The 24,877-nt window shown below is 53.2% G+C and overlaps 1 protein-coding gene across 2 annotated transcripts in view; it reads left to right on the top strand.

The window, feature by feature from the left end:
- The window catches only part of ARSG (arylsulfatase G), an 83,264-nt gene that overhangs the window by 37,699 nt on the left and 20,688 nt on the right, over nucleotides 1-24,877 (top strand). For both annotated transcript variants that reach the window (XM_036451386.2, XM_045586272.1), the window contains exons 3-8: nucleotides 11,339-11,526; nucleotides 13,848-13,895; nucleotides 15,677-15,788; nucleotides 17,509-17,646; nucleotides 19,978-20,159; nucleotides 21,081-21,161. In XM_036451386.2, the coding sequence (XP_036307279.1) occupies nucleotides 11,339-11,526; nucleotides 13,848-13,895; nucleotides 15,677-15,788; nucleotides 17,509-17,646; nucleotides 19,978-20,159; nucleotides 21,081-21,161 (749 nt within the window). The remainder of the gene's footprint in view (nucleotides 1-11,338; nucleotides 11,527-13,847; nucleotides 13,896-15,676; nucleotides 15,789-17,508; nucleotides 17,647-19,977; nucleotides 20,160-21,080; nucleotides 21,162-24,877) is intronic.

Below are 24,877 nucleotides of genomic sequence, written 5' to 3'. Positions count from 1 at the left end.
ACCAGTGCATGAATCTGTGCACTGGACCTCTAATTATATATATATATAATTTATTTCAGAGAGGGAAAAAGAGATAGAAGCATCAATGATGAGAGAGAATCATATAGGCTGCCTCCTGCATGTCCCCCACTGGGGATCGAGCCTGCAACCTGGGCATGTGCCCTGACCGAGATTTGAACCATGACTTCCTAGCTCTATCACTGAGCCACGCTGGCCAGGCAGTCCACTTCTTTTTGGATGTGTTACTTGCCTCTTTTCGGGGGAAGGGACAGCATTTGAAGAATTAATTAATGGGTCCATGTTGATATAGTTATGGGATTGATTAATGTGGTATGAAGCCAGTCCATCCATCCATCTGATAACATTCAGAATCGGTGTGTGTTAGGAAATCGAATACCAAGCTGAACAATACTTAGGCACACTTACCCCAGAGGGTCTGCGTCTGAGCGGACAGAAGTGTTCCTTAGTTTTTTGTTCAAATGCCTAGTCCCTCCCCACATGGCTAGAACACAAGTGTCAGCTTTCAATCCTTTGGGCCTTCTTCTCGGGCTGACCTTGATCCGACTGGCCGGCTCAGGTCCCGTCTGCCCTGGGTTGCTCCTCCATCCTGCTCAGCGGGGCCACTCCCGCTCGCTGTGTGGGACGACGCAGGGGCATCTCCACGGAGCTCCGGCCACTTGCACCCGGGGCCGGGAGTGCCCCCTGAGCTGTGGGCCCTTGGGGTCCCGCCTGTGCTCTCACCTTTCCAGTCCAGCCTCCTCATCTCAGCCAAGGGGACTTCTCTAGAGACACTCCTCTGCTTCCAGTCCTTCAGAGTGACCCTGTGTCCCTGAGGATACAATCCAAGCTCCATCCACACTGTTCTGCAATGCCCCTCTGGCTTGCAGCTGTCCTCACCTGTGAGATTACTAGTGCACTTCCCACTTCCTCTTTTGAATTAGTTTCTACTCCCTGGGTTCCGATTCCACGCCAATTCCACGCGCAGTCCTCAGGAGAGCCTGCCATTGCCCCTCAGCTCTCCATGGCGGTCATCTAATCACCTGAACACCTGTGTTGGGTTCAACAGCGTCCACCCCACATTCATGTCCACCTGGAACCTCAGAACATAACCCTCTAGGATAGTGGTGTTAAACTCAATCAGAGAAGGGGCCAAAATCTAAAATTCAGCCTAAATCGAGGGCCGAATGGTTTACTGAACAGTCATAAACTGTCATTGTGATGGAAACGCAGCGGAGTGCAGTGATGACAGCGAGGTGCGGGCCACATTGCAAGGCCTGGCGGGACGGATTTGGCCCGAGGGCCTTGTGTTTGACACATGTGCTCTAGGACAACAGGGTCTTTGCAAATGTACGTGAGGATTTTGAGGATGTCCTATAGGATTGAGGATGGGTCCTAAGTCCACTGACTAGTGTCTCTATAAGAAGAGAGGGCGCCGAGACCGGTTTGGCTCAGTGGATAGAGCGTCAGCCTGCAGACTGAAAGGTCCCACGTTCGATTCCGGTCAAGGGCATGTACTTTGGTTGCGGGCACATCCCCAGTAGGGGGTGTGCAAGAGGCAGCTGGTTGATGTTTCTCTCTCATCAATGTTTCTAACTCTATCCCTCTCAATTCCTCTCTGTGTAAAATCAATAAAATATATATATATTAAGAAGAAGAAGGAGGAGGAGGAGGAGGAGGAGGAGGAGGAGGAGGAGGAGGAGGAGGAGGAGGAGGAGGAGGAGGAGGGAGGGCGCAGAGAGACACAGAGGTGGCGATGTGCAGATGGAGGCGGAGATGGCAGAGGTGCCTCTACCAGCCAAGAACACCAAGGGTTGCTGGCCACCACGGGGAGCTGGGAGCGAGGCTTAGATCAGATTCTCCCTCTGAACTTCCAGAAGGAGCCGACTTCTCACCTCCTGAGCTGGGAGAGACTAAATTTGTCATTTTAAGCCACCTCGTTTGTGGCCATTTGTTACGGCGGCCACTGGAAACTCACACGCCTGGATCCTAGCTCTAGGCATCAGGAAGAGAAGCGCCTTATCCATTCTTCCCCTTTATATTCTTAGCTCATGACACCATGCTCGTCACATAGTAGGCAATTCATAAATCTTGGCTCATCCATAAATGGGCTTTAGGCATTCATAACGCCTCCCTCGAAATGTCACCCCACATTTCCCACATGGGGATTTCTTTCGGGGGAAGGAGTTAAAGTCCATGCCATTGACCAGATCGTCAAAGGAAAATGGGTTGCAAAAGCTTGGGAACTTGTGCTTTTGGTGGTGAGTGGATTAGTGGGGAAATGGATATGTGTTTGTGGGGGGGGGGGGGGCGGGAAAGGGCTGGACATTCTTAGGGGCCGTCCCCACCTGCACACTCTCCTCCTGAGAAATAGGAGCCTCGGGGACCAGAGGCAGCAGAGTGCAGTGAGTTCTGCGAGTTCCTTCTCCCATGAATGGAAATGCTTTCTCCCCCAGACAGCCCTCTGGCCCGAGGTCCTGGGCCTCTCACTCTGGGCTCTGCTGACAGGAAGGCGGGCTTCCTGTGTGGCCGAGGATCACTCTCCCCCTGGCTGCTCCCCCTGCTGCTCCTGCCAGCGGGAAACCAGGGCTCCCAGACCAGAACGCTGACTGCCAAACTGGGAGACTCCAGAACGCATCTTTTCTATTGTCTTTTTTAAAGATTAGCCTATTCATTTCCTAGGACAGGCTCAACCAATCCTGGATGGCTTAAAGCAGTGGTCGGCAAACGGCGGCTCTTTGGCCCCATGAGTTTTTAGCAAAGGCCAGCTTAGGAGTACCCTAATGAAGTTAATAACAATGTACCTACCTATATAGTTTACGTTTAAAAAATGTGGCTCTCAAAAGAAATGTCAATCGTTGTACTGTTGATATTAGGCTCTTGTTGACTAATGGGTTTGCCGACCACTGTGCTAGAGTAACTCTGTGCTGGAATGCTCCCCCTTCCTGCTTCACCTCTTCTCCGCCCGCAGTTTAATTCTCCTTAAGCCGATGGTGCTGTTGCTGAGACTTCCAGGCGGTGGCTGAGCTAGAAATCCAAGGGCAGTGCTGGCCCCTGGGAGGTCAGAGGCTGTCAGGGGCTTAGGCTGTTTCTAAAAAGGGCCCCAGCAAGGAGCGAGCTGAGCTGCCCGTTCAGCCAAATGCCATTGGATTTCTGCTCTCAGCATTGGCTTTCGCAACTATCCCTCCATCCCGTTACCTCTCAGGGCTGCCTCAGCCCGCTGCGGGCCCTGGGGTTCGCAGTAACCTAGAGGAAGAGGAGAACCAGGCTGGCGCCCAGAGCTGCAGGGGAGTGGGATGAGGTCTGGCGGACGCCGTGAGAGCTAGAACTTTCTGAAGGAGACCTACGCCAGCAGGAAGAAGGCGCTTCCCCCACCAAGGAATTTCCATCCAGCTCTGCCCCCTCAGACTCAGGGCTGAGGACCTTCATCAGGGACACACCCTCTGGTGCTGTGACCTGCGTCGTGAACTCTGAGCTGGTTGCTTGGGGAGGTCCCGGCTTCCTTGTAGGTGCTCAGCGCCATGGGACAGGCGATTGTACGTCGTTGCTATTGGGTAAGAAGGTCAGGAGACGTAGAAATCACATCCTGCCCGCCTGGGGCAAGGGGAAGCCTATGGTAGTGGTGCTGCGGGCTTTAACCTCGTGTCTGCCTCAGTGGATGGGGACGTCCAGGCACACAATGATCCAGATGGCAGCTAATCTTAGAAAAAAGGAACTGAGATAGAAACTTGTGAGGCCTCGGGGCCCGCTTACTTCACAACTGCAAGTTCAAAACAGCTGCCTGGTAGCCCTCATTCGTTCCGCTTCTAAGCCTCCCCACGACATTCATTCAGCGATGAACCTCTACTGAGAGCAGCTCCTGAGACAAGGCCGGGACACCCCAGCCAGCTCGGCCCTCCGCGGTTTGCAGTCCTCTGGCCAAAAGAAGACAAGAAACCAGCATTTGGCATGCAGAAGGCGATGCGCCATCAGTGCGGGAATTGTGACATGTGACCCATCCTTCATGACCCAAGTTTACCTCCTACAGGACGGAATTAGCACAAGTGCCAACCTATGCACCTGGAGGTCACAGTTGGATTCCTGGTCAAGGGCACATGCGTTGGTTGTGGGCTCGATCCCCAATAGGGGGCGTGCAGGAGACAACCGATCAATGATTCTCTCTCATCATTGATGTTTCTATCTCTCTCCCTTCCTCTCTGAAATCAATAATAATAATAATAATAATAATAATAATAATAATGAATGTCCACGCTGGGTTTCTCACCTTCCGGGTGATAAGAGCTGAATTCCTCAGAGCTGCATCATATTGGAGACAATGCTATGGGACTGTAAGGAAAGAAAGGTCATTTCTCCTCAGGGAAGCCATGACTTGCTCCATAATGCTCATCTGTTAGGGGGCTGGGAAGTCCAAGGTCAGGTTGCTGCCATGGCCAGGTTGTGCTGAAGTGAATGCCGAGACCTTAAAGATGAGTAGGCATCAGCCAGATGAAGGGAGAGGAAAGAGTGTTGTAGGCAGAGGGAACAGCATGAACAAAGACCCACAGCTGGAAAGGTGCCCATTTCTAGAAGCTCCCCCAGATACTGTCCTCGGTGCTGGGAATGTATGAGTGCCCAAACAATAGGAAGCCCTCACTCTCCTGGCGCTGGCTGGCATCATAGTGGTTGACTATGGCTGGGACAGGGAGCGTGAGGCTGACCTAGTGGGCAGGTGGGTGGTGAAGGGCATCGTGTGCATGCTCAAGTGTTTGACTTTGATCCTGAAGCCAGTGGGCAGCCCTGAGCACCGAGGACAACCACCTGCATTTGAGATGGATTGTTCCAGCTTTCTAGGGGTGGTCTCCTCTGGTGGAGGGCAGGGGGCACATTGCAGGTGCCTCCAGGGTGGTTGGGCTCAAGGTCGTGGCAATGGGAGAAGAAGTGCTGGTCTAGGCCAGTGGTCGGCAAACTAATTAGTCAACAGAGCCAAATATCAACAGTACGATTGAAATTTCTTTTGAGAGCCAAATTTTTTAAACTTAAACTTCTTCTACAATAATATGCCACTTCTTCAAAATAGACTCGCCCACGCCGTGGTATTTTGTGGAAGAGCTACCCTCAAGGGACCAAAGAGCTGCCTGTGGTTTGTGAGCCGCAGTTTGCCGATTCTAGGAGGCACTGAGAGGCCTGTGTGTGCATCTTGCTTTCATGTACCTTGTGTGTGTCCACAAGGAGAACGTGAAGGAGAAAGGGAAAAAGTGCCAAGTATCATACCAAGTTCAGCTGTCAGGAATGTTTTTTTGAAAAGATCAGGAGTATGAGTAGGTGTATGAATGGATGAATGAATGAATGAAAGAATGAACAAATGAACAAAACACTCAAACTTGGCTATTTGCTGCCACATTTGCTTGTAGTTTATAAAGAGCCTGCATACTGGCTATCTCAATACTCCCACTTAACCTTCTGAAGGATGAAGGAAACATGGGGGCTGAGGTGAGCTGGTCTAAGTCCTACTTTAGCTTTTTTTCTGGTTCCTGTCCCTCAACCCACAAAGGCCACAGCAAATGATGTTTTTCAGACCTATTTCCCCCTCCAAGCCTTTAAATTGTGAATGGAGCGAAGGTAGTGTTTATTCCAGTCACATAGCTATTTAGAGAGTTGCCACAGAAGGTGTCATCATCTATTTTAAATTCCTTATAAACGAAGGCCGGACACGCTGAACTTCGCAACGTGATGCCTCTCCAGGGCTCTCGCGGTGGTTGCTAACCTCCCCTGATTCTTAACGCACGTAATTTATGCAATGGCAAGTTGCTTTGGTTTCCGTCTGGCTGTGTCTTAATTTGAGCTGATTTTCCCGTTAACAGGCTGCTGTAATGTCTGGCTCTGTGTTTCCAGCCTCGCTTTACAATGCGTTTTCAGACTTTAATTAGGACCCCTGTTGGCGAACTGGCCTGAGCCTGCCCAGATAGAACTGGGGGAAAACAAGAGGCTTTCCAAAAAGCAAGAGCATTTTATTCCTTATTAATTAGTCCCTGCCAAACAGAGACAGAGGTGGGAGGGGGGAAGGTGACAGGCAGGTCAGCTCAGAGGGCTGCGTGGATGTGGTCAGGGTTCTCCAAAGACTTGGAACCTAAGGAAGTAAGATTGCTTCTGAGAGTTAAGCTGTGAACTTGGTCACACGGTGGGGCGGGAACTGAGCCCTGAAGACATCAGCTTAAGTGATTATGGAGAAAGCGGACTAACGTGTTTTTTCCAATCAGACGACAGGGGCCTCTTTCTCTTCCAGTTTTGCTCGTTCGTCCACCAGATTTTGCCAGAACTGCTCCATCCCAGCAAGGCGCCCTGCTTGGGGCTGGAGTTGCAACTCCAGGTCACATTCTCACAAAACCTACAGACTGGGAAGGAGCTCGAAGCTCCATCTTGCTGTAGAAATGTGCTGCAGCTGTTTCCAAGGTGATGGCGTTACCATGGCCAAGGAGAGCCTGCTCTCAGGAGAGTCACGAGAAATAGGCGGGTGGGGTCAGGGTCAGGATCGCCATGTGTTTTTGGCACTGCCTAGGTGTATTCACTTGGGCTGCTACAACAAATAGGACAGAGCGGGGAGCTTAAACAATACACATTTATTCTCTACATTGTAGAGTCTACAGCAAGCATGTCAAACTCATGGCCCATGGGCCACATGCCTTGTTTATTTGGCCTGTGTTAGCCTTTGAGTTTGACATGCTTGCTCTACAGTGTTGGAGGCTGGGAAGTCCAAGGTCAGGTTGCCAATGTGGCCAGGTTATGTTGACGGCCTCCTTCCTGGATGGCAATTGGCTGACCCCTCGTTGTGTCCTCATGTGGAGACAGAGACAGTGCTCTGGTCTCCTTCTCTATCTGGGCACTAATCCCATCGTGGGGGCCCCACCCTCAGGACCTCCTCTAAACCTGATCACCTCGCAAGGGCTTGACCTCCAAAAGCCATCACTTTTTTAGGGATTTAACAGACGTATTTTGGAGGACACAAACATTCATCCTGTAGCACCAGGGGTGAAGAAGTGGTGGTCAACAGCCTCTGAGCATCCCAGACCCACTGGCAAAGTTAACTCCATTGTGGATAGAAGTCCCTTAAGCTTAGCAATCCATTTGATGCCCTTAGTTAGTTAACTCCACACCCACCAAGGCAAACTTCGGAGTCTGGCTTCCTGTGCAGTTTGTGAGCAGGAAGGAAACATGGACCACTGACGTGCTGTGCCCATCCCCGGAGGTCAGCTGGGAAATGGATGTTCTTGTGTGTCTCTCTCTGACTCCCATGGTTGTGTAGAAGTAAGTCAGGCTTTGGAGCTGATAGAGCTGATACCACTGAGGGCAGGTCTTAGGACTTCCTCAGTCTAAGGCCAGTGAGAGTGGGGGCAGGGAACAGGCATCCGCAGCCCCACAGGAGTCCTGAGGATGGGCAGGTAGAGAAGGGGTGCAGGCACCACAGGAAGGCATGACTCTCATAAGGGCTTTGATGTCAGATGAATGTCGCCATTCAGACATGAAGAGGCTGCAGAGGTCAAGGTCAAGGCCCATCCTCCTGGGGGACAAAGAAAGACTGTGTGGCAGACAGTGGTAGGTTTCAGAGGACAGGTAGGAATTTGGGAGGGAGGTGAGGGGTAAAGCACTCTGGGCTGAGATACAGCAGAGCCAAGGTGTTGAGCTGGAGAGTTGTGTGTGGGATGTGAGATGCTCCAGGAATCAGGGTCCTGTTGGGATGAATGCTGGGCCTATGCAGGTGGTGTATTTAGTTTCTTGTAACTGCTGTAACAAAAGACCACAAACTGAGTGGCTTAAAACAACAGAAATTTATTCTCACAGTTCTGGAAGCTAGACATTAAAAATCAAGGTGTTGGCAGTTAGGCCCCTAGGAAACTCCAGTGGAGGTTCCTTCCTGCCTATCCCAGCTTCTGTTAGCCCCAGGCACTCCTTAGCCTGAGGCAGTATAACTCCAGTCCTTACCTCTGTCCTCACAGGGCCACCTTCCCTCCGTGTGTCTCTGTTTGCATGTGGCATTCTCCTCACTGTCTCTCTCTCCTAATAAACACACCAATTATATTGGGTTAAGGACTCAACCTGTAGAGTAGGGGTGTCGAACTCAATCAGAGAAGGGGCCAAAATCTAAAATCCAGCCTAAATCGCTGGCCGAATGGTTTACTGAACAGTCATAAACTGTCATTGTGATGGAAACGCAGCGGAGTGCAGTGATGACAGCGTGGTGCGGGCCACGTTGCAAGGCCTGGCGGGACGGATTTGGCCCGCGGGCCTTGTGTTTGACACATGTGCTGTAGAGAGTGCCTGGGAAGGCACAGGAGCTAATTGTCGGCTGAGTCCAATGGTGTTGACAGAGCCATGTCCTGGAAACGCACCTTGCCAGAGGCAGGTATGTTGTCAGCCTGACCTTTAGCTCAGGTGCCAGGAGATGGGTTTCATTATCTAAGTTCAGCCAGGTGCAAGGAACAGACGCAATTATCCAGGCTCATCAGGAGTGACAATTACCAAGAAGCCACAAGAATGAAGAATTACAGCTTGATCTTTAACCATGATTTCACATAATTTCCTTTGTCTTAAACTCTAGTAAAACTTCCTGGAATCATGCTGTATATAATAAATGTGCTTAACCAACTCTGGGTCACTGTCTGTCCATCAGAGGACAGTTGTCCCACCCAGTCCAGGCTTTCCCTATTGTCTCTGTGTCTGTCTCTTTTTTTTTTCCTTTTCTCAATCCCCAGCCTCCCTTACTCAGGAACTCTCTAGCCATGCTGGGCGGTAAAGAGAAAACTTATATTCACCCTACTCCACTGTAATCTCAACTTAACATTATCTCTGCAATGACTATCTTATATAATAAAAGTCTAATATGTAAATTGACCAAACAAGCAGAATGACTGGTCGCTATGATGTGCATTGACCACCAGGGGACAGATGCTGAATGCAGGAGCTGCCCCCTGGTGGTCAGTTCACTCCCACAGGGCGAGTGCTGCTCAGCCAGAAGCTGAGCTCACGGCTGGCAAGCACAGCAACAGTGGCAGGAGCTTCTCTTGATTCCACAGCAGCATTAAGGACCCCTCAAGGAATGCCCAAGCGGACCTAAGCCAGCAGTCGGACATCCCCCTCAGGGACCCAGACTGTGAGAAGGTGCAGACTAGGCTGAGGGACAAATATTGTGCACTGGGCCTCTAGTTTCTAAATAAGGTCGCATTCTGAGGTAGTGAGATGAGGACTACACTATATGCTTTTGGGTGATAATTCTACCTTGGGGCTGTAATGTATAGGATGGTGGCTATAGCTAACAATACTGTAGTGTATATTGGAAAGCTGCTAAGAGAGTGTATGTTAGAAGTTCTAATCACAAGGAAAAATACTTGGATATGAGGTGCTGGATGTTAACTATTGTGGTCATTTCACAGTAGATACACATATCAAATCATTCTGTCACATACCTTAAATGAATACAATGTTATGTGTCGATTATATCTCAATAAAGCTGGAAAAAATAATAAAGACATTTTTCCACATGGCCACACTCATGAAAATGAACAATGATTCCCTAGCTGCATCTTATATCCAGTCAATATTAGGTTTCTCTAATTAGTCCCCACATGTATTGTTACATTAGCTTGTCTGAACTAGGATCCATCAAGGACCATTTGGTTATGTCTGTTTTAATGTACAGTATCCCCCCCTCTATCCAATTTCCCGTCAGATATTGGCTCTTTTTCCCCAACCAGTTGTTTTATAGAATGTCTAGAGGCTGGTTTGTGCACTTATTTCCTTGTGGTGTCAAACAGCTTGTTCTTCTATTAGTGATATTTTCTGGAACCTGGAAATTAGCTTCAGGGGACTGATTAGGTTCGAGTTAAATGTTTTTGGCAGGAATCCTTGACTTTATGAACTTCATGTTGCATCCCATTAGGAGACATACAAGGCCAGGTTGCCCCATTGTCGGTGACATTAAGTTTAGTCATGTTCCTCAAGGATAGGAAAATGGCTAGACTGCTTATGCTTTTTCAAGGTGTCTGACAGAGGGCTGGGCATATGGTAGTGTGTAGCGGGTACAGTCAGCTCTTGTTATTGGTGGTAGTTATGTTCTATAAGGTCTCCGTGGACACCGAGTTATTGGATAATTATTGAATTACTAGAGGCCTGATGCATGAAGATTTGTGCAAGAATGGGCCTTCCCTCCCCTGGCTGCCAGCACCACCTTCACTCAGGCTGGAACTGTCTTTCTGTCTTGCTCTGCCCAAAATCACCTTTCCGCTGCCCAGAGGCCCCGAGCAGCTGGGGGCAGTGCCTGCATATGCAAATTAACCCTCCATCTTTGTTGGGTTAGTTTGCATACTCACTCCTGATTGGCTGATGGGTGTCATGAAGATACGGTCAATTTGCATATTTCTCTTTTATTAGTGTAGATCAGTGTTTCCCAAAGTGTGGTGCTCATACCCCCAGGGGTACAGGAAGAGTTTGGTGGAGGTACGTGTTGCACTGGAGTTTGGTGGGGATATGCACTGGAGTTTGGTGGGGACGTGCTTAGCTGCGCCTAATTCTACGTTCTCATGAATATGAGGGGTACTCAGTGTTACGAAAATTATAGAAGGGATACACATATGTCAAAAGTTTGGGAAACACTGGTATAGATGAAGAATACTGAGCCATTGCTTCTAGGGGAAATACAAGGCTAGGTTCCTATGTGCCTCTGGCCACATTTTCATCAACTGATCAGTACAGAACCTTGTTTTGTGTGTGTTTCTGTTTAAGGGCAGCTTGTTTAACATATATTTTTGATTCATTAACATTGAACTCACAGCCCACAGCACTAGAACACATTCCTAAATGAAGCTTATAGAACATGTATATTTTCCCGTAAGGCATATAACAGCCTTCCTGAGCTTAGGACCGCTGGCCAGCACTTCAGCCTTCTGCACGAGGGCCGTTTCAAACAGTGAAATCAACAACATGGAAGAACAAAAATGCAAAAACCAGGGTACTGACCAGACTCTGAAAAGGAGGACACTTGCTTATAGAAATGAGAGCCGACTACAGCTGGGCCTGTGCAGGTCAGGTGTCTGAGATTTCCCAAAGGTCTGCCTATGACTCTGTATAACCGCGTAAGAGCCACGGCGTACTGATTTCGGGGTTACAGATACACGTAAGAAATATGGAATCTTTGGATAAAGAGGATCCACTAAATATGTTGGATTGTATCCATTGGAATGACCTGTGTGACCTTGGGTTAGTCCCCTTCCTCCTCTGGGCTCCCTTTTCTTTACTTGTTCTACTGGGCGAGTTTTTTTTTGTTTTTTTGTTTTTTTTTTTAGAGATCTCTATCACTTCCCTTTCCATGCAGGTTTGTGGATTTCCACGCGGCTGCCTCCACCTGCTCGCCCTCCCGGGCCGCCCTGCTCACCGGCCGGCTGGGCCTGCGCAACGGAGTCACACACAACTTTGCCGTCACCTCTGTAGGGGGCCTTCCGCTCAACGAGACCACCGTGGCCGAGGTGCTGCAACAAGCCGGCTACGTCACCGGGATGATAGGTAACATGGGTGCCCCACAGCCCCAGCCCCATCTCCCACTGCACCTACAGTCACACCTGGGTTCTCGAATGTCTCCTGTCTCGAACAGTTCACTTCTCAACCCAGCAACCCTGTCATGCTGATACCTGTATGATCAGTCACGTGCCTCTCAGGTGACGAAGGAGAGAATACAAGAGTATGAGTCAGCTTACCACTAAACCTCATGTTGTTAACATCTCAGGAAATCGTGCTGTGAATATTTGTGTGTGTGTGTGTGTGTGTGCATGTGTTTTGCTTTCGTTGCTGCTTATTACTGTTACATTTTCATTTTTTTACTATACATTTAATTTCCGTTTTGTTGACTTTTCATTTATTTCATGTACATTTCATGTCCTTTTTGTTTTCAAAGTGCATATTTGTAAATTAAACAGTACATTAGACATGTACTGTCTATGAGAAAGATTAAAACAGAGGGTCATTTTGTGGTGGGGTACGGGTTAATTCATTGACATTATTTCTAATGGGGAAAATGTGATTGGAGCAGCCTTCCCCAAACGAATTAAGTCTGAGAACTGAGGTCCCGCTGTCCTGGGCTGGCTGCTTCGCCTTTGTGTAGCCCTAACTCGCTGCCTCGTCTGCGTCTGTCTGCTTTTTTGTTGATTTCTTGCTGTCTAAGCTAGGAATGCTTTCGGCGGTGAGTAACTGTGAAGGCCTAACAGCGGGCCAAAGGGTATCTGAGCTATTCTCCTCTCATTCTAATAAGCATAGAGCTAAGTGATTGCTTCTATCGGCTCAGCCACTCAGAGAAATCACTTCTGTTCTGCTGCCCTTACTCTGTTGGCTTTTGTCCTGCTTGTTGCCTCTTGGTTGCCGTAGAGCAGCCTCAGACCATTCGCCATCATTTGGCCTCAAGGAAGGGAAAAGGGGAGGCAGTGCTAGCCCACTTGTTCCCTTTTATCAGGAACACAGTCTTCTCAGCCCCAGAAGTACACTTGCACCTTATTGGCCAGAGCTGGGTCACATGACCACTCTTTGTTGCAAGGAAGTCTGGGAAATAGTGGTGGGGGGTGGGGTGATTTGGCATCAGGCACAGGTTCCCAACCCCAGGTTCCCAAAAACCACAGTTCTGGGAGCGGGATGAGTGGGGACATGGGCGTAGGGCAGGCAATCAGCAGCATCTGCCACACTGCCCGCCAGCGTGCTTTCCTTTCTCACGAAGCACCTCTTACTTAATCTTTACTTTGTGCCCGCGCTGGGCTGAGTGTTTATTTGCTCCACGTATGGCCGTGCCCTGGGTCTGGTTCGCCCTACACTCTATAGGGGGGAGGCCGAGTCCCAGGCAGGTGTGGAGACTTGCTCAGCGCCGCCTGGCCCCGAGCGGGTACAGGAGACAGGCATGTCTGGTCCAACTTGGTCTCGTGTTTTGCTTCATTGCCGGTCTCTCCCCTGAGGCAACCCAGCAGTCCCGGCATCCGCCTCGGTCTGCCTGTGCTTGTTATTCCGACTCTCCAAGAGCTGGGTCCTCCTGTGGGAACCCTGCCTCCTTCCCCCGGGCATGAAGCAGGAGGGACGGTGTGCCACCTAACGGGCTGCAGCGAGGGCCCACGGGTTCAGATCTTTGAACCGCATTTGTTTCCGGGCCCTTTTACCTGTGAGTGAGTCCCCCGGCCTCTTTACTCTGAGCAGAAAGAGCAGGTCAGAGAGGTCCAGCATTATCGGAGCACTTGGCTTGCATCACCAGCTTCCCCTCCCCCCACCCACCCCGGCCTGGACCTCGGGCATCGACAGAGCCAGGAGTCTGCTCGTTGGCAGCTGGGTAGGTGTCAGTGCGCTTAACCGCAGTGGGGAGGCCGTTTCTCGTCCTTGCTCTGCGGGCTGTGGGCGTTGGCCAGAAAGGATGATGCAACCAGGCGTCTCTGAGACCGTGTGGGGCACGCACATGCACCCTTGGCCGGGCCCCAGCCCAGGAGAGCAGAGTGGGGGTGCAGCTGGCTGGGGGGGGGGGGGAGAGGGGAGTTGCTGTGGGCACTGGAACCTCGTGGAGGGGCGAAGCTCAGCCTGCTGGCTTCGCTGGGCTCCCAGGAATGGCGTGTCTTCCCCTCGCACTGCGTTCTCCTGTGGAGGCTCGCTTCCTCTCTCCCCGTGGACTCCCTCTGGGCCCCACGGAGCAGGGTTTGGCTTTGGCACTGTGTTTGCAGCCTCATCACTTTGCAGCCAGATCTGGCCTTGCAGCCAGAACCCAGGGAAGGGCGACCTGATGGGGAACCAAGAGTGTGAGCAGCTCCCGGAGGGGCTGGGGCCCAGGAGAGGCCTCTGAAAGTCTCTTTCTCGTTTCCCTGCAGGCAAATGGCACCTCGGGCATCACAGCTCTTATCACCCCAACTTCCGAGGTAAGCACTCTTTGGGGGCTTTGTTACCTGGGAAACGGGAAATAAGGACCTGCGTGTAAAAGGACTGGAGTAACCTGGAAGCCATCCTGCTCCTGAGTTAGGATATCGTTGTTCACAGTATCCCCCGGGTGCATTTGGGGTGCCTGGGCTCCCCTTGATCTCACACCCTCCTCCCTGTCCCCTATCCTTGGTTCCTGTCTGCCCCCTGGCTCCCCATCGCCAGCCCCACTCTTCTCTCTGACGGGGTTCCTTGCATCTCAGGGGACATGGCTGATGTCCTAGTGTGGTAAGAAGTAAACATTGTCTGATGGGGCCACCCATGCAGGGACCCCGGCCCCGCGGGAGGAGTAGAGGAATCCCGTGGGAAACTTCACACTAAAGCTTGGCTTGGAGAAGAGACGGGATGAGAAAGGATCTCAGAAAAAAGCCCACATGGATATTCATGCCTCAATTTAATTCACAGCCTCCCCGCCCCCCCTCAGCACACCCCACACCCACACCCCACCTCAGTACCTCAGGCCCAGGCCCATCAGCTTCCTGAGGTCTAGCTGAAATGCCAGCCCTTCCTAGAAGCACTATGAGATTTCTGCCCCACCCCACGCACACCCAGCATCTGGGGGTAACGTCTTCCTCTAACCCAGGGGTGGGGAACACCTGGCCTGTGGGCCACGAAAGGCCCACAGTCATTGGATCTGGCTCTGCCAAGGCATTAGGAGTGAGTTAATGCAGTGTTTTTCAACCTTTTTTGGGCAAAGGCACACTTGTTTCATGAAAAAAATCACAAGGCACACCACCATTAGAAAATGTTAAAAAATTTAACTCTGTGCCTATATTGACTATATATAAAGTAATTCTCTTGAATAGGAATCAAATAAACACAAAGAAAGTATTTTATAATTACTTTATTATGAAATATTAAGTAAACAAAATAGTGAAAAATTATAAAATTCTTGTCTTGTCTGCACCTACGGCACACCAGGCAACATCTCGCGGCACACAGCGGTTGAAAAACGCTGAGTTAATGTTTGTCGTTCACATCCTCCTTCCCTCCCTTCCACTGTCTTTGAAAATCAAGGGAGGAAATATCCTTAGGTGAGGATTAACCGCAAATATATATGTCTGACCAAATACATACAGCAGGCTGATTTTTTCCCGTTGGTCATTTTGGCCCCCAGATGATGTCATAAATATCCAAATGGCCCTTGGCAGAAAAAAGGGTCGCCGCCCCTGACCTAATCGCTCTTGTTCTATGGATTCTCCGTCTCTTACAGCTTAATCTGTGTATATTATGTTCCCTTCAGAAGGGAAGTATTTTGAGGCAGAACCTATTCTTTAGTCCCTTACGGCGTCAGGCATGTATCCTGTTTCCCCGAAAATAAGACGGTGTCTTATATTAATTTTTTCTCCCTAAGTTGTGCTAGGTCTTATTTTCGGAGGATGTCTTATTTTCGGGGAAACACGGGTAGTAGATTTTCAGCCAATACTTTCCCAAAGTGTCAGTAACTGCACCGGGATGGCAGGGGCTTAATCGTTCTCTCCATTTCCTCCCGCTCTGGGGTAAAGGATCACAGACTGTGTCCCAAACCTGGCCTTCCCGCCAGAACCCACCAAAGTGTTTATTGCAGACTGCAAAGGGATATTCATCAAATGCTCTCTTAATTATGCCCTCCATCACACTGCGGTATGAGAAGGGGGAAGGTGACATTTTTGTCCTGGGTGTAAGAATGCAAGCTCCTGGGACGGAAGCCGAGTGGGGTGCTAACCAGCTGCTTCTCCTCCAGGGTTCGATTACTACTTTGGGATCCCGTACAGCCACGATATGGGCTGCACGGACAGCCCGGGCCTTGACCTCCCTCCGTGTCCGGCGTGCCCCCGGGGCGAGAGACCATCAAGGTAATTGGCTGTGGGGTCCAGAGCCACCAGCCCTGGGGGTGTGGTCCACCAGGAGGAACTCAGAGGGGCTGACGGGACAGTCAAGACGGCAAAACAGCGCCCTGGCCACGTGGTCCGTGCAGAAAGGGTCCCATTCAAGGGCATGCACCTGGGTCGTGGGTTCGATCCCTGTGCCCGGTCGGGGTGCATGTGGGAGGCAACCAGTTGATGTGTCTCTCTCACATCAATGTGTCTCTCTCTGCCCCTCCTTCCCTTCCTTCCACTCTCTCTGAAAAGCAAGGGGGGAAATATACTTAGGTGAGGATTAACAGCAAAAGAAAACAAAAAGACAGAAAGAAAGAAAAAAAAAAGAGCAAGAAAACTTCTAGCAATGGTGAGGCCAATAGAATTTCACCGAATTTCCTCATTAGAATTGGCCGGGTTCCTGGGACTGTTTAACTCTGCTGGGCAGAGCCCCGCACGGCCCCGTCACCAGTGGGGTTTCCTCCTTCTCTGCCTGCTGGCTTTGCTCCTGGGCACCCACCTGGCCCAGAGAGGAAGCACCCGGGGCTCCTTACAAGCTCATCCCAGCCCCACCCGACAAATAAGCCTCATCTGGCATTGGCCGGCCTCGGGGCACTCATTCACACACAGTCAGCGCACTGGGAAATGCTCAGGACTGAAGTGGAGAAAGCAGGAAATAATCACCACCAGTGGGGTCATAGCTATCTAAGCGTTTATGTGGTATAGTCAGTCAGGAGACACCACAGGAGTGTGCCAACAATGGGCCATCCACTCTGGTTGTGGGACTAAGAGTTCTGTGTGTTTTTTTCTTTCTCATTGCATTTCCCAAAATTCAGTGATGAGCCTGCAATACATTAACGACCAGAAAAAGGTGATAAAGCTCTAGTTTAGCTCAGTGGATAGGGCATCAGCCCGCAGACTGAAGGGTCCTGGGTTTGATTCCGGTCAAGGACATGTACCTCGGTTGCAGGCTCTGTCTCCAGCCCTGATCTGGGCATGTGCAGGAAGCAACCAGGTCAGACTTTATTGATTTTTTTTACAGAGAGGAAGCCAGAGGGACAAAGAGTTAGAAACATCGATGAGAGAGAAAGAATCATTGATCAGCTGCCTCCTGCACACCCCCCACTGGGGATGTGCCCACAACCAAGGTACAGGCCAAGGCTCTATCCACGGAGCCAAACCAGTTTCAGCAACAGGTCAGACTCATTTTGCTCTGTAAGACCCAGGGCTGCGATTGTTTTTTCCTGGAGGGGCTATTGGATTGACCTCCATCCCCCGCGCCCCCAATGGCTAAAGGTTCTCCAAATTCTCTAGACATGGTTTGAAATTTCACAGTTGTCCCCGGCCATCTGCTGTTCTGCTGTCAGATGTTGTGCCTCATGACGTTGTCATCGTTTGGGGGGACAGTGCGAGAAGCCAGGGATGGGCTCCTGATGGGCTGAGGGGCTCTGCTTGAGTAATTTAGTCTGTTTAGACCTCAGTTTCCCTCCCAGCAACGTGGAAGCAATAGAGCTCCTAGCTCAGGAGTCTTTCTCTTCAGAGGGAATGCAAGAGGTGGTGGTTTCACACGCGGAGGAGGTGGCGGCTGGAAACCTCCGGGCGCCAGGCCGCTGAGGGGTTTGTAGTTAGGAGTGTCCCTGCGTTAGAGCATCTTGCTCCGCCTCAGGACCGAGAAGGTCATGGAGCTGAATGCTCCCCGTCTGCGGTTTGTACCCAGGAGCCCCGACAGGGACTGCTACACGGACGTGGCCCTTCCTCTGTACGAGAACCTGCGCATCCTGGAGCAGCCAGTGGACCTGGGCGGCCTCGCGCGCCGGTACGCCGAGAAGGCCACCCAGATCATCCAGCATGCCAGGTGAGGAGTCCTCTGGCCGAGTGCCCACCACCCCCTGCTCCCGTCCACCATGCCCCCTGACCAGCCCTGCTCCCGTCCACCATGCCCCTGGCCTCCCCCTGCTCCCGTCCACCATGCCCCCTGGCCTCCCCCTGCTCCCGTCCACCATGCCCCCTGGTCTCCCCCTGCTCCCGTCCACCATGCCCCCTGACCAGCCCTGCTCCCGTCCACCATGCCCCCTGGCCTCCCCCTGCTCCCGTCCACCATGCCCCTGGCCACCCCCTGCTCCCGTCCACCATGCCCCCTGACCAGCCCTGCTCCCGTCCACCATGCCCCCTGGCCTCCCCCTGCTCCTGTCCACCATGCCCCTGGCCTCCCCCTGCTCCTGTCCACCATGCCCCCTGACCAGCCCTGCTCCCATCCACCATGCCCCTGGCCTCCCCCTGCTCCTGTCCACCATGCCCCCTGGCCTCCCCCTGCTCCCGTCCACCATGCCCCCTGACCAGCCCTGCTCCTGTCCACCATGCCCCCTGACCAGCCCTGCTCCCGTCCACCATGCCCCCTGGCCTCCCCCTGCTCCTGTCCACCATGCCCCCTGGCCTCCCCCTGCTCCTGTCCACCATGCCCCTGGCCTCCCCCTGCTCCCGTCCACCATGCCCCTGGCCTCCCCCTGCTCCTGTCCACCATGCCCCCTGGCCTCCCCCTGCTCCCGTCCACCATGCCCCCTGGCCTCCCCCTGCTCCCGTCCACCATGCCCCCTGGCCTCCCCCTGCTCCCATCCACCATGCCCCCTGGCCTCCCCCTGCTCCTGTCCACCATGCCCCCTGGCCTCCCCCTGCTCCCATCCACCATGCCCCTGGTCTCCCCCTGCTCCCGTCCACCATGCCCCCTGACCAGCCCTGCTCCCATCCACCATGCCCCTGGTCTCCCCCTGCTCCCGTCCACCATGCCCCCTGACCAGCCCTGCTCCCGTCCACCATGCCCCCTTGGCCTCCCCCTGCTCCCGTCCACCATGCCCCTGGCCACCCCCTGCTCCCGTCCACCATGCCCCCTGACCAGCCCTGCTCCCGTCCACCATGCCCCCTGGCCTCCCCCTGCTCCTGTCCACCATGCCCCAGGCCTCCCCCTGCTCCTGTCCACCATGCCCCCTGACCAGCCCTGCTCCCATCCACCATGCCCCTGGCCTCCCCCTGCTCCTGTCCACCATGCCCCCTGGCCTCCCCCTGCTCCCGTCCACCATGCCCCCTGACCAGCCCTGCTCCTGTCCACCATGCCCCCTGACCAGCCCTGCTCCCGTCCACCATGCCCCCTGGCCTCCCCTGCTCCTGTCCACCATGCCCCCTGGCCTCCCCCTGCTCCTGTCCACCATGCCCCCTGGCCTCCCCCTGCTCCCGTCCACCACGCCCCTGGCCTCCCCCTGCTCCTGTCCACCATGCCCCCTGGCCTCCCCCTGCTCCCGTCCACCATGCCCCCTGGCCTCCCCCTGCTCCCGTCCACCATGCCCCTGGCCTCCCCCTGCTCCCATCCACCATGCCCCCTGGCCTCCCCCTGCTCCTGTCCACCATGCCCCCTGGCCCCCCCCCTGCTCCCGTCCACCATGCCCCTGGCCTCCCCCTGCTCCCGTCCACCATGCCCCCTGACCAGCCCTGCTCCCATCCACCATGCCCCTGGTCTCCCCCTGCTCCCGTCCACCATGCCCCTGGCCTCCCCCTGCTCCCATCCACCATGCCCCCTGGCCTCCCCCTGCTCCCGTCCACCATGCCCCTGGCCTCCCCCTGCTCCCGTCCACCATGCCCCTGGCCTCCCCCTGCTCCCGTCCACCATGCCCCTGGCCTCCCCCTGCTCCTATCCACCATGCCCCCTGGCCTCCCTCAGCTCTGCAAAGCCACAGTAGGCCCCCTGCTCTATCCACTGAGTCAAACGGACTAGGGCAGAATTTTTTTTTTTTTTAATCCTCACCTAAGGATATTTGTCCCACTGATCTTTAGAGAGAGCATGGAAGGGAGGGAAGGAAGGGGAAAAAAGAGAGAGAGAGAGAGAGAGAGAGAAAGAGAAATACCCACTGGTTACTTCCTGTACATGCCCAGACCGGGCCGGGATTGGGCCTGCAACCCAGGTACATGCCCTTGACTAGGAATCAAACCCAGACCCTTTGGTCTGAGGGCTGACGCTCTAGCCACCGAGGCAAACCGGCCAGGGCTGCTCTCAGGTTTTAACTGGCTGACCAGGTCGCCTCCACATAGCCTAGGAAGGTTCGAGGCAGACACGCACTCCCCGAGTACGTGGGGTGGAGGTGTTCTGGGGCTTTGCTCTGAGGCCCTCGGGAGGGTGACCCGTGGCTCTCTGTTCCAGCGCCAGCGGGAGGCCCTTCCTGCTCTACGTGGGCCTGGCCCACATGCACGTGCCCCTGGCCAGGAGCCCGCGGGCGGCAGACCCGTACGCCGCGGGCCTCCGGGAGATGGACCGCCTGGTGGGCCGGATCAGAGACGCAGCTGACCGCACGGCCAAGGGAAATACGCTCCTCTGGTTTGCAGGTGAGGTGGCGAGACCCAGCCTGCCTGACTGGGCGCCAACGGCTGACTGCGCGTGCGCCCTGACAGCTGAGTCTGGTCATGTGATCGTCTTCCCCCGGGCAGGGGGCTCGCTCCGAACTTGGGGCCCTGCCGGTGAGGGCTGGCGAATGCTGAGCCCCTGTCCACCGGGGGCCTGCAACGCTGAGCCCCTGGACAGGTTTGCGCAAAGAGAGCAGGTACCCTCCTGGCCCCTTCAGTCTTAATTAATGAATAACGTTGACGTTGCCAACCTGTGGAGTGCTCAGACTGTTGTAGACTCCCTCTTCACCATCTGCCCTGTCCCGGGGACTCCGGGGGCTATGGCTGCCAGCTCGCCAGGTCCCGTCTTCTGGCTGAGTGGAGCGGAACTGGCGGGCCATTCAGAGGCCCGCACGGCCCAGTGGGTCTCAGGTCCCGGTCGGAGGAGGGCAGGGGGTCAGAGCGCTGCACTGGGTCCATACACACCTGGACTTGAATCCATGGGCGACTGTGGAGAAGGTTGATGTCGACACACCTGTCTCTTCATGTGCAAAGGGAAGCTGACCATGGAGCCTCGTCCGTAGCATGATGGAGGCTGTGAGATCATGTGTGTGAAGCCCCGGGCGCATCCTAGGGTCTCAGTGGGCAGTGGCTGGGCTGGTGGCGCGGGCGATGAGATGGCTAACGCTGTACAAGGCCAGGGTCCACAAGGCATGGGCCTCCCGATGGGACCGCCTCGGGGAGGGGGAGCCCCGCTCTTTGAAGGCCCAGCAGCGCTTCCAGGGCAGGGTCCCGGTGGATTGTACAGGCCCCTCCTCTGTCCGGTCCCCTGCCGTGCCCAGGGAGGTAGGGCTAGAGAGAGAGACTCAGCCAAAGTGCCCATTGGTCTGTTGACCTTCCCATGTTGCTCCTTCTGGTTTTTAGGCGACAACGGCCCATGGGCTCAGAAATGTGAGCTGGCAGGCAGCGTGGGTCCCTTCACCGGATTGTGGCAAGTTCCTCGAGGTAGGGGCTCAGCCGGGCTGGTGGGTCCCACTGTGGGCAGGACATGGGTTCTATCTCCGGGCCTCAGGGCATCCTCGTGAACCAGGGACAAAGTCCTCAACAGCCACCAGGCCCCAGAAGAGACCCTGTGGGGAAGAGAGAGTCTCTGCTCAGCCCGGAGCATCCTGCTCTCGCCTCTCCTCCTGGGGCTCCCTCAGACCACCCTCTCCCGACGAGCCACACCTGGACCTGCCCACGACTGTGCTCTCCCTTTTCTTTCATCCCGATGTCCTTTCTCATTCTCCTTCCCTCCTTTCTCTCATTTTAAAAAACGTCATCCCTCCATCCACCTAACCATTAATTCATGCCATTCATCCAAGAGATAAGTATGCGGAGCTCACTGAAGGTTTCTGTGTCCGTTGTCTCTAACGCTTTCCATCGTGAAAGGTTGGTTCATTTCCATTTATGGATGAAGAGAGAGAGAGACTCCGAGGGGCCACATAGCCTGTCCCCCGTCACCCAGCTAAAGCTGGCGATCTCCCCACTGTGCCACACTGCCCTTCTCTGATCAAACATCCTTCAGCTCTCAGCTCCGTGTCCACCCGCTCTGACAGTTCGCTAGTGCGGACCAGACCCTGAAAAAGGCGCGTGCCTGCTGGTGCCTCGGCGTCTCCTCGAAGGATGTGTCCTGAAGAGAAATGACCAAGTGCGCCATGATGCACATGCAGCGATGCCTGTTGGACATGGCCCGATCAATAGAGGAGTGTGAAACGCTCATATCACTGACCTGGAAGCATGTGCATACAGTACTTTCCCGTGAAAACGCAGGTTGCAAAACAACATGCCAAGGCCCTGGCTGGTTTGGCTCAGCGGATAGAGCGCCAGCCCTCGGACTGAAAGGTCTCAGGTTCGATCCCAGTCAAGGGCTTGTCCCTTGGTTGCAGGCTCCATCCCTGGCCCCAGTCGGGGGCACGGGCAGGAGGCAACCCAATCGATGTCTCTCTCTCTCACACTGAAGTTTTTCTCTCTTTTTATTTCCCTTCCATTCCACTCTCTCTAAAAACCAATGGGAAAATATCCTCAGGTGAGGATTAATATTAAAAAAAACAAAACACAAAAACAATAAGGAAGGGATAATTATATGGAAATAAGCATAGGTGTTCTTGGGAAAATTGTTAAAAGAGGCAAGAAAGGGAAACCAGTGATTAGCGGTAATTCTCTCTGGAGGATTGAAGTGTGATATATATATATATATATATATTGGCCACAACAAACTGGCATTATATCCGAAAAAGTTAAAATACGTTTTTAGATGGTGCTTGTATCCGAGGGGTTTGGAGGTAGGCGTGGCAGGGTCCCCCTGTGCCCGGGTTTTCCTGTTGTCCAGCTCGATCCTGAGCTGTGGCCTCCAGTGTCCAGGTCAAAGGACACAAAGTCCCTCCCTAACTGTCGGGCAGAATATTTGTCTTCGCCAGGACTGTGACCTTTGTGCCCCTCATGGCCGGGGGCGGGAGGGACATGCCGTCGTCTCTTCTTCTCTGGCAGTTTTCACCGGGTGTTCCTTGGCTCGGACCCTGGAGAACCTGAGGAGGGAGCGGCTGCCGGGCCTGTGCCACATGTCGAGTCAGGAGAGTGGGTCAGGGGTCAGGGCACCGGTGCCACGCCCCTCCCTGGGCAGTGAGCGGATACTTTGCCGTTCAGGGTTGGGCCTCTCCCTCTGAGGACCTCTCTGGTTCTCTCCTGTTCAAGAACACTGTAACCTACTTCTGGTTCCTGGAGAGCTGGTCCAGGAAGAGGTGCCAGGACTGGACGTAGGTGGCGATGTGTCTGGCACCCGGAACGGCAGCAGGTGTGAGAGGGGAGTGGCTGTTTGCGTTAGTGGGTCACAGGGCGACACCCGCAGGCCAGCTGCCACCTCCCACGCTCAGTTGGAAAGCCTGGAGTCAGAACTCTCCAGGGAGAAAATCCAGAAGGCATGGAAACCAAGGAGGTGAGGGGGGGGAGAGACAGGGTCTATCGTAAGTGGCTCCTCTGTGGGGAGCTCTCTGTTCCCCCAAAGGTGACCGCTGGGCCTCCTGCCTGAGGACCTGTCTCGTCTTGTCTCTTCCCCGCCCTGGGAGGCAGTTTGGGGAGAGGGATTCCAGCTGAAGGTTGTGGCCGGGAGGCCCATTCTCTGAGGGAAGCACGTTGCCTTAGGAGAAACACACTTACTAGCTGGGCAACCTGCTCCGCCCTTTTCCTTCCTTTAGCTGAGCACCTGCTGTGGGCCCGGCACTCGGTGCTGGGGACACAGGTCACCAAAGGCCCTGGCTGGAGGGGATGGTGAAGTTCTGACTCAGTGAGCCTGGGATGGCGAAGAGATGCTACGATTCCAACAAGCACCTGGGTGACGCTGATAGTCTACCCCAGGGACCCCACTTGGAGAACCACCAACCTAGAGTGTCCACATCCAGACCATCTTGATTCTAGAGTCATCCAAGTCTGGAACTTCCAGATGTGAGCCAGCTGTTGTCGAGGCGTGGTCTAGGGACCATTAGTGCCATCTGAGGACTTGTTAGCAATGCAGGTTCTAGGTCCCCTTACCACCACCACCCACCCCCCCACCCCCGCAGCCCAGACCTGCTGAATCAGGAACTCTGGGTTCGTGGCCCAGAAATCTGTGGCAGTAACCACACATGACTAGTTAAATTCAAATTCAAATTCAGTTCCTTGGTCACTTTAGCCACATACACTTCAAGGGCTCAGAAGCCTTGTGTGGTGGGCAGCTACCCTATTGGATGGTGCACATAGAAAACATTTGCATGACGGCAAAGACTTCGATTGGACAGAATGGGAGCGGACACATCAGCAGGTCATCCTGCTGCAGGGTCCTGCCCTGATAGCAGGACGCTCAAGGGCCTCTCGTCCACTGGGAGGGCGGCAGGAGGGCTCTCCTGAGTGCTGGTTTTGGGAGGAGGAGACGGCCAGGGGTTTGTGAGGGAGGCCTGACGTGGTATCTGAGTGGCAGGCACAGCCCCTGAATTCGTGGTGGGGCTGGGCCGGATCCATTCTTTCCTCAGGAGATCCTGAAGGCCAGTTTGGCCTAAGGCTAAATGCTAGGTGTACCGGTTAATAATGCGGATTTTTTTTAGTAGATGGAGTTACACACATGTTGATATATATATATATATATATGATTTGATAGGTATGCTATTTTGTTGTATTGACAACAAGCTTCAAAACTTCATATATCAAATTTTCTGAAGGTGTTAACATCATAGATATCTTTACACTTCATTTTGTGCCAAAAAAAGAACATTTGAGGGAGATTTTAATTCATTACTTTATTTTGAAGAAAAGTGCTGCTGAGAGTTATCGTATACTTCGGGAAGCTTATGGTGAACGTGCTCCATCTCAAGAAACTTGTGAACCCTGGTTTAAATGCATTAAAACTGATGATTTCGATGTGAAAGACAAAGAACGTCCAGGTCAACCGAAAAACTTTAAAGACCAACAGTTACAAGCATTATTGGATGAAGGTGCCTGTCAAACTCAAAAACAACTTGCAGAAAGATTAAACGTTGCTCAGCAAACAATTTCTGATCATTTGCAAGCAATGGGAAAGATTTTAAAGGAAGGAAAATGGATGCCACATCAACTGAAAGAAAAACAAATGGAAAACTGAAAAGTCATCAGTAAAATGTTGCTTCAACAGCATGAAAGAAAGTCTTTTTTGCATCGAATTGTGACTGGCAGTG

The sequence above is a fragment of the Pipistrellus kuhlii genome, unplaced genomic scaffold (assembly GCF_014108245.1).
Source record: "Pipistrellus kuhlii isolate mPipKuh1 unplaced genomic scaffold, mPipKuh1.p scaffold_m20_p_22, whole genome shotgun sequence".
NCBI classification, from domain to species: domain Eukaryota; kingdom Metazoa; phylum Chordata; class Mammalia; order Chiroptera; family Vespertilionidae; genus Pipistrellus; species Pipistrellus kuhlii.
Note: the sequence above shows the minus strand (reverse complement) of the source record. Positions and strands in the feature narration are given on the sequence as shown.